Source organism: Thalassophryne amazonica, chromosome 15 (assembly GCF_902500255.1).
Source record: "Thalassophryne amazonica chromosome 15, fThaAma1.1, whole genome shotgun sequence".
Lineage (NCBI taxonomy): Eukaryota > Metazoa > Chordata > Actinopteri > Batrachoidiformes > Batrachoididae > Thalassophryne > Thalassophryne amazonica.
In genome coordinates, this window is record NC_047117.1 from 30,201,466 (window position 1) to 30,211,001 (window position 9,536).

A 9,536-nucleotide genomic window follows, 5' to 3' on the forward strand; every position below is an offset into this window, starting at 1 on the left:
GCAGATCACAGACATGACACAAAACTAAAGTCATTTCAAATGGCAACTTTCTGGCTTTAAGAAACACTATAAGAAATCAGGAAAAAAAATTGTGGCAGTCAGCAACGGTTACTTTTTTTAGACCAAGCAGAGGGAAAAAAATATGGACTCACTCAATTCTGAGGAATAAATTATGGAATCACCCTGTCAATTTTCATCCCCAAAACTAACACCTGCATCAAATCAGATCTGCTCGTTAGTCTGCATCTAAAAAGGAGTGATCATACCTTGGAGAGCTGTTGCACCAAGTGGACTGACATGAATCATGGCTCCAACACGAGAGATGTCAATTGAAACAAAGGAGAGGATTACCAAACTCTTAAAAGAGGGTAAATCATCACGCAATGTTGCAAAAGATGTTGGTTGTTCACAGTCAGCTGTGTCTAAACTCTGGACCAAATACAAGCAACATGGGAAGGTTGTTAAAGGCAAACATACTGGTAGACCAAGAAAGACATCAAAGCGTCAAGACAGAAAACTTAAAGCAATATGTCTCAAAAATCGAAAATGCACCACAAAACAAATGAGGAACGAATGGGAGGAAACTGGAGTCAACGTCTGTGACCGAACTGTAAGAAACTGCCTAAAGGAAATGGGATTTACATACAGAAAAGCTAAACGAAAGCCATCATTAATACCTAAACAGAAAAAAACAAGGTTACAATGGGCTAATGAAAAGCAATCGTGGACTGTGGATGACTGGATGAAAGTCATATTCAGTGATGAATCTCGAATCTGCATTGGGCAAGGAGATGATGCTGGAACTTTTGTTTGGTGCAGAGATTTATAAAGATGACTGCCTGAAGAGAACATGTAAATTTCCATGGGGCTGCATGTCAGGTAAAGGCACTGGGGAGATGGCTGTCATTACATCATCAATAAATGCACAAGTTTACATTGATATTTTGGACACTTTTCTTATCCCATCAATTGAAAGGATGTTTGGGGATGATGAAATCATTTTTCAAGATAATAATGCATCTTGCCATAGAGCAAAAACTGTGAAAACATTCCTTGCAAAAAGACACATAGGGTCAATGTCATGGCCTGCAAATAGTCCGGATCTTAATCCAATTGAAAATCTTTGGTGGAAGTTGAAGAAAATGGTCCATGACAAGGCTCCAACCTGCAAAGCTGATCTGGCAACAGCAATCAGAGAAAGTTGGAGCCAGATTGATGAAGAGTACTGTTTGTCACTCATTAAGTCCATGCCTCAGAGATTGCAAGCTGTTATAAAAGCCAGAGGTGGTGCAACAAAATACTAGTGATGTGTTGGAGCGTTCTTTTGTTTTTCATGATTCCATAATTTTTTCCTCAGAATTGAGTGATTCCATATTTTTTTCCCTCTGCTTGGTCTAAAAAAGTAACCGTTACTGACTGCCACAATTTTTTTTCCTGATTTCTTATAGTGTTTCTTAAAGCCAGAAAGTTGCCATTTGAAATGACTTTAGTTTTGTGTCACGTCTGTGATCTGCTTTTTTTCTACAAAATTAACTGAATGAACATCCTCCGAGGCCGGTGAGTCCATAATTTTTGCCAGGGGTTGTAATTGTGTACTTATTTATTCGGGCCTATCTAACAAATTAGCAATGCAGTTTTACTCACAGTCATCCTCATCCAGGTCTGAATCCTCAACTTGCTGTACACTGCTTGAGGCACTGGAGGGCAGTCTTTCCCGTGGATGATATTTTAGGCTCCCAACTTCAACCTCTTTGTGGTTCAAGTCCACAGATGGGACAGGACTGATGTCAGGAGAGGAAAGCGGGCTCACGTCTGTCACAGAGCTGTCTGAGTCTTGTGGACAGACAGGAAGCAAACCTGAAGAGCCTGCTGAACCCGCTCTGGTCCTTCTTACTCGAGGGGAAGAAGGGGTGTCATGGTTGGCAATGTCAGAGGATGCTGAAATGTTTCTCCTATTCCTGCTGCCGCTGCCACTGGAACATGCCGAGTCCGAGTCTACATTGGTCACAATTGAAGGAGATGGACTTTGAGGTTGACTATTATTCATCAACTTCTTAGAGGAGTTCATATCTGTTCTTTCCTTGCCAGTGTATTTGGAAGAGGACAGCAATTCTTTTGTCTCTCGATAGTAAACATAGTCATCATCAACATTGTTGACTTCAGCCAGTGAAGTCATAAATGTTCCACTAGCTCCAAAAGACTGCAAATTTGAGTCACCCTTCTCATCAATGCCATTTCTGATAATGACATCTGATTTCAAGGCAACAGATGATAAATCGGGAACACTGCATCTCTCTTGACTGCTGTTGTCATTTATTTTTGCTCCACTGGTTCGGCTGATTTCCTCTTGTTTTGAGACACTTTGTGACTTATCAGTCTTCAGATTCCAACGGCTTGTTTTATTTTCACTCAGTTTTACAGGTAACGTTTCATGTTCTGATACATTCTCCTTATGAGCCTTCAAGCTACCGTCCATCCTTTTCATTCCATCTCTGCTGATGCTGCCATCATCATCACAATCACTATCGAAAAATGTGTGATCTACTTCACCTTCTAGTTCACTTGGGTTGAACATGGCAACCTGCCCAAGCACTTCAACAGACAAGTTGCTAAAACCTGTAAGGTGGTAAAAGACACAAGTCATTTTAAAGATTAAGGCATGTTATATTAAGTTATATCTATCCCCCATTTATTCACATTTGTTGGTTTGTTTTTCACACTGTCAGCAGGGTTACACCAAAACTATCAGGTCAAGTTTCATTAAATTTTTTGAAGTGTGAGGATACACTAAGAAAGGACTCATTACATTTTGGGGCAGACCCATATCTAGAGGAAGCTTCAGGACATTTTTTCTGCCTGCTTTAGCTCAGTGGGACAGCAGTTGGACTAATAAGGCCACATAAAAAAAGAAAAACAGTTTATCATCCACACCCACATGCCAAAATTGTCCCGCATCAATTTATATATAAATTTTTTGCAAATTTCATTAATGGCAGTACAGCTGGTGCAAGAACCGGCACATTCGCTAGGTGTCAACATCTCTAATTACATAAGTACGCTGATTTGCATGGAAAGCATCAGTATGTTACACATAATGCTGGAATAATCAGCATTTGCAGGGTGATGGAACATATGGGGGTGTATTGACTGTAGCAGAGGAATGCACTCTCCAAGTGTCATTCTAGTTCACTACTTAATGCTTCTACCTCTTACAACAAACATTCTGATAACCACAACTGAAATGATTAGTTAATCCAAAAAATCAAAACACAAAACAGTGGTCTGAGCTGTTTGGTAGTAATCAAAGTCATACCTGGTTATCTTTAAATGGAAAAAAAATTCAACTGGCTGTTAGAATCAGAATCACCTTTATTGTCATTGTAATTTACATTGCAACGAGATTTGAGTGCAACTCCAAAAGGCGCTTTTCCGAGGTGCGAGTAATTGTTAGCAAAATAAAAGATAATGAAATTTCACAATAAATTATTTAAATATATGTGCAACTAAATAAAATATCAACCAAAGTAAAATGTAAAACGAGAATTATGTACAACTGTGGAATAATACTGCACGGGAAAATATTACACATGGTTTACAGATATTGCACCAGAAACTTGAAAGGTGTGGATTAGAGTGATTTGTTATTTTTCAGTGCAGTGATCGCTCTGGGGAGAAAGCTGTCCCCGAGTCTGTTTGTCCTAGTTTTGATTGACCTATACCGTCGGCCGGAGGGTAGTAAGTCAAACAGGTGGTTGCTGGGGTGGGATGTGTCTTTGCTGATGCTGGCAGCTCTGCTGAGGTAGCGAGAGCTGGCAATGTCCTCCAGGCTGGGCAGAGAGCAGCCAGTGATCCCCTGGGCCATTTTGATCACCCTCTGCAGCGCTCTCCTGTCTGCTGCTGAGCACCCCCCATACCATGCTGTAACGCAGTATGTCAGGATGCTCTCGATGGTGGCTCTGTAGAGCAACACCAGCAGCTTCTCCTCCAGATTGTTCCTCCTGAGCACCCTCAGGAAGTGGAGTCGCTGCTGGGCTTTCTTCACCACCACTATAGTCTTGGCAGTCCAGGAGAGGCTGTCAGAGAGCTGCACTCCCAGGAACCTGATGGAGCTGACCCTTTCCACACAGTCCCCTTGGATGTAGAGCGGGGCTGGGTCAGCCCTGTACTTCCTGAAATCCAGGATTATTTCTTTTGTTTTTGAGGTGTTCAGCAGTGGGTTGTTAGCTGAACACCACGCTGTCACTCGGTTGACCTCATCTCTGTAATCAGATTCACCCCCCCCGAGATGAGCCCAACCACGGTGGTTAGCATTAAACAAGTTAATATCTTTCATTTGAAATGTTGTTCGGTCAAGACAAAGAGTTCCGACAGACTACATTAATTACAATCTCTCATTTAAAAGATTAATAATAAAAAATAAGCTTACTGATGCCCTCCAAAAAATGTAAGAATTGTAATATTCATAAGTCTGCAAAATCCATGCCGTCGAACCAGATAACTGCGAAAAAAGTGTATTACTACCAGTACTACTACAATACTAACCAAAGTGAAGTTGGTTACCAGTTACTTATTCAGACACTTACTCTGCAAAAAATTTTTTGAGTGAAGTTGGTTACCAGTTACTAGTTACTTAATCAGACACTTATTTGGCAATTTTTTTTTAATTATTATTTTTTTATTTTTGGTATGAATGACATCCAGTAGATCCACAGAGATGTATAATATAGGAAATCGGCCTGAAATTGTGAATATCTGTCTGAATATCTGTCCAGTCCAGTCACTTATTAGCCCGAAAAAAAAATTCCTTTATTTTTTGGTGAGAATGGCATTCATTTGGTCCAAGGAGATAATTAATACAGGTTTTGACTGAAAAAATTGGGTTATAACTGCAAATCAGACTGAAATTGCAAATATCTGTCCAGACACGTATTCAATCAATCAATCAATTTTTATATAGCGCCAAATCACAACAAACAGTTGCCCCAAGGTGCTCCACACTGCAAGGCAAGGCCACACAACAATTATGCAAAACCCCAACGGTCAAAACGACCCCCTGTGAGCAAGCACTTGGCTACAGTGGGAAGGAAAAACTCCCTTTTAACAGGAAGAAACCTCCAGCAGAACCAGGCTCAGGGAGGGGCAGTCTTCTGCTGGGACTGGTTGGGGCTGAGGGAGAGAACCAGGAAAAAGACATGCTGTGGAGGGGAGCAGAGATCGATCACTAATGATTAAATGCAGAGTGGTGCATACAGAGCAAAAAGAGAAAGAAACAATGCATCATGGGAACCCCCCAGCAGTCTACGTCTATAGCAGCATAACTAAGGGATGGTTCAGGGTCACCTGATCCAGCCCTAACTATAAGCTTTAGCAAAAAGGAAAGTTTTAAGCCTAATCTTAAAAGTAGAGAGGGTGTCTGTCTCCCTGATCTGAATTGGGAGCTGGTTCCACAGGAGAGGAGCCTGAAAGCTGAAGGCTCTGCCTCCCATTCTACTCTTACAAACCCTAGGAACTATTAACTATTAATTAACAGGAAGCCAATGAAGAGAGGCCAATATGGGTGAGATATGCTCTCTCCTTCTAGTCCCCGTCAGTACTCTAGCTGCAGCATTTTGAATTAACTGAAGGCTTTTTAGGGAACTTTTAGGACAACCTGATAATAATGAATTACAATAGTCCAGCCTAGAGGAAATAAATGCATGAATTAGTTTTTCAGCATCACTTTGAGACAAGACCATTCTGATTTTAGAGATATTGCGTAAATGCAAAAAAGCAGTCCTACATATTTGTTTAATATGCGCTTTGAATGACATATCCTGATCAAAAATGACTCCAAGATTTCTCACAGTATTACTAGAGCTCAGGGTAATGCCATCCAGAGTAAGGATCTGGTTAGACACCATGTTTCTAAGATTTGTGGGGCCAAGTACAATAACTTCAGTTTTATCTGAGTTTAAAAGCAGGAAATTAGAGGTCATCCATGTCTTTATGTCTGTAAGACAATCCTGCAGTTTAGCTAATTGGTGTGTGTCCTCTGGCTTCATGGATAGATAAAGCTGGGTATCATCTGCGTAACAATGAAAATTTAAGCAATACCGTCTAATAATACTGCCTAAGGGAAGCATGTATAAAGTGAATAAAATTGGTCCTAGCACAGAACCTTGTGGAACTCCATAATTAACTTTAGTCTGTGAAGAAGATTCCCCATTTACATGAACAAATTGTAATCTATTAGACAAATATGATTCAAACCACCGCAGCGCAGTGCCTTAATACCTATGGCATGCTCTAATCTCTGTAATAAAATTTTATGGTCAACAGTATCAAAAGCAGCACTGAGGTCTAACAGAACAAGCACAGAGATGAGTCCACTGTCCGAGGCCATAAGAAGATCATTTGTAACCTTCACTAATGCTGTTTCTGTACTATGATGAATTCTAAAACCTGACTGAAACTCTTCAAATAGACCATTCCTCTGCAGATGATCAGTTAGCTGTTTTACAACTACCCTTTCAAGAATTTTTGAGAGAAAAGGAAGGTTGGAGATTGGCCTATAATTAGCTAAGATAGCTGGGTCAAGTGATGGCTTTTTAAGTAATGGTTTAATTACTGCCACCTTAAAAGCCTGTGGTACATAGCCAACTAACAAAGACAGATTGATCATATTTAAGATCGAAGCATTAAATAATGGTAGGGCTTCCTTGAGCAGCCTGGTAGGAATGGGGTCTAATAAACATGTTGATGGTTTGGATGAAGTAACTAATGAAAATAACTCAGACAGAACAATCGGAGAGAAAGAGTCTAACCAAATACCGGCATCACTGAAAGCAGCCAAAGATAACGATACGTCTTTGGGATGGTTATGAGTAATTTTTTCTCTAATAGTTAAAATTTTGTTAGCAAAGAAATTTATTTTATTTTATTTTTTTGGAATGAATGCCATCCAGTAGATCCATAGAGATGCATAATATGGGAAATTGGCCTACATCGACATCCAATGGATCTACAGCATCTCTGTGGATCAACTGGACGTCACTCATACCAAAAATAAAATTAAAAAAGTTGTCAAATATGTGTCTAAATAAGTAACTGGTAAGTGAATAAGTGTCTGGACAGATATTCAGACAGTCACAATTTCAGGCCTATTTCCTATATTATGCATCTCTGTGGATCCCCTGGATGTCATTCACACGAAAAATAAAAATAAATAAAAAAGTTATCGAATAAGTGTCTGAATAAGTAAATGGTACTGAATAAGAGTCTGGAATAAGAGTCTTATCACTTACTGAGGCGTTGCTGGGCCGGTAGCATTGATTTACATTTACACTACCTGTTCATACCTGCCAGCAATAACGGGCGGGTATCCCAATACCCACCTGCTGTGCATAAAGTGATGACATCATAGCATGTGCAACCCAAGAACTGTCTGCAGATGATAACATGAAAAGGCGAGAACTGTGTGTTGGTCCCAATATGGATATTCCGGATGATTTTATCATGGACAGTCTGACAATGAACAGCAGCCAAAGCAGCCAGCTTGATGAGGACGCCTTGGCGAATTTGGAGTGCAGCGCGGTACAGTCACTTGCCCAGTTCCGGATCATTGCCAGTTCCAGATCACTGCTGTCATTTTTGTGCCGCCATTTCTCGTAATCAGCACGAATAAGCTAATACTTGGTACCAATGGAAAGACTGATGTTTTGTCTACAAACGACCACAAGCTCGACCGGATCCAGCCGTCCTTGTGATCAGCAGAGGAATCAAAACATCCCGGTGTCTGCGGTGTGCGCGCTTTTTCTCACTCACTCATTCCTGCAAGTTTTAAAGTAACAATCTCTAACACGTAGCAAAGGTGAGTTAGACATTCAGTGTTTGTGGTTCTAGAGTGGGAAAATACTTACTTACTTTGGTAGAAAATGTCAGTGTGTTATGTCTTGCTGTTTAATTGCTGCGCGCATTTATCTCCTACACGAAAATTTGCCGGTTGCGGATCACTGAAGCAGCAGCCTCGTGTCAGTACATGTGAGTCATGTGGACTTTGGGGGTCATCTCAACATCACAAATGGGCATGAATGTGGGGGCTTTTACTTTTTAATTCGGGAGAAATCTCACCTCCACACATCATTTTTTGCTTGTAAAAACGTATAACGGCGCCTTTCGAAACTAAGTAAATTCTCATTTAAATAAGTATAATTTCTATCATTTTGTGTTCAAAACACATTCTTGGGTACAGTGTGTATCATTCTGCATTAGAAGGGCTCCAGCCAGATGCCAGGAATGACCCCAAAGTGACACAGTGTGTCGTGATCCGGAACCGGCAAAAGTGATCCATTTCTGGCAAATGTTTGCACCACACATGATGCAGCTTCACACTTTAAGTAGAAGCGCTACTCCACCCAGACGTTTTCAGCTAAATAACATCCAAATACCCAATACAACGATACACAATTAAAGGACATTCAGTAGCATTATGGCTCCATATAGCGGGACTTTCAAAAAGGTGATCCGGAACTGGGCAACCGTCTGTACCAGCCAACACGACAAAAGTTAAAGTGAGCCAAGTTTTCATGTATGCGTTTGCTGGTTGTCGTGCGTTTTGAAATGACAAATATTGTTAATGTGATTCCACATGTTGTGTATCTCAGTAAGTGATAATAGACTCCTGCGAACATCGGTCATTGTGGGCGACTGGGCATGGACGGAGGGACTCTGAAAATGCATACGCACGACAACTGCATGTTATTGTATTATTATGCATCTCTGTGGATCCCCTGGATGTCATTCTGACCAAAAAAATAAAATAAAATAAATAAAATAAAATAAAAATTGCCGAATAACTGTCTGAATAAGTAACTGGTAACCAACTTAAAAAAAAAAACGTTTTTGCCGAATAAGTGTCTGGTAACCAACTTCATTCTAGCTATACCACTCCGTAATAAATAATACTTACCAGTGTCCGTCGATATATAGTTGTACAACACTGAACCATACTGCAGTCTCTCTCTGCAAATTAGTTTCTAAGTTTTACACTAACAGTTTGTTTTCACGACAGAAGGTTTAAAACACAAACACGTTTCATTTCTAGCAGCTAATGCAGCTAAATAGCTAAAACGATTAGCTCTTACCATATGAAGGGTCGCGTACGTAATATGACCATATGACTTCACATATGCATATTTACGGTAAATTCAGAAAATTAATACAAATAATTAGCTATTTGATTACTTTGGGGATGATCTGTAAAGCGCAGCACAAAAAAAAAAAGCTCAGGTTATTAAGGAACTTCACTTCCTAGAAACGGGAGCTTTCCGTCAGAGCACCGGAAGTTCCTTTTTACAATCTATATATATATATATATATATATATATATATATATATATATATATATATATATATATTTCCCCCCCCACATTTCGTCAGGAAGAGCATCCGGCGTTAAAAAAGTGCCACAATCAACATACAAGTGAAAAAGGAGCACAGCTTAGTTTTTTATTTCAATATTCGGCCAATAATGAGAATCATACAAACAAAACACGTCA

General features: G+C 40.0%; 1 protein-coding gene across 2 annotated transcripts in view; it reads right to left on the bottom strand.

Annotated features, from left to right (window-relative positions):
* The window catches only part of cfap97 (cilia and flagella associated protein 97), a 29,282-nt gene extending 20,027 nt beyond the window's left edge, over positions 1-9,255 (bottom strand). Inside the window, exons 1-3 of one of the 2 annotated variants that reach the window (XM_034188195.1) lie at positions 9,123-9,255; positions 2,308-2,616; positions 1,645-2,277 (exon numbers count right to left, since the gene is read on the bottom strand). In XM_034188195.1, coding sequence (XP_034044086.1) covers positions 1,645-2,277; positions 2,308-2,575 — 901 coding nt within the window. In that variant the 5' untranslated portion in view covers positions 2,576-2,616; positions 9,123-9,255. The remainder of the gene's footprint in view (positions 1-1,644; positions 2,278-2,307; positions 2,617-9,122) is intronic. The other variant, XM_034188196.1, reaches the window with a different exon arrangement.
* Between the last annotated feature and the right edge of the window lie 281 nt (positions 9,256-9,536).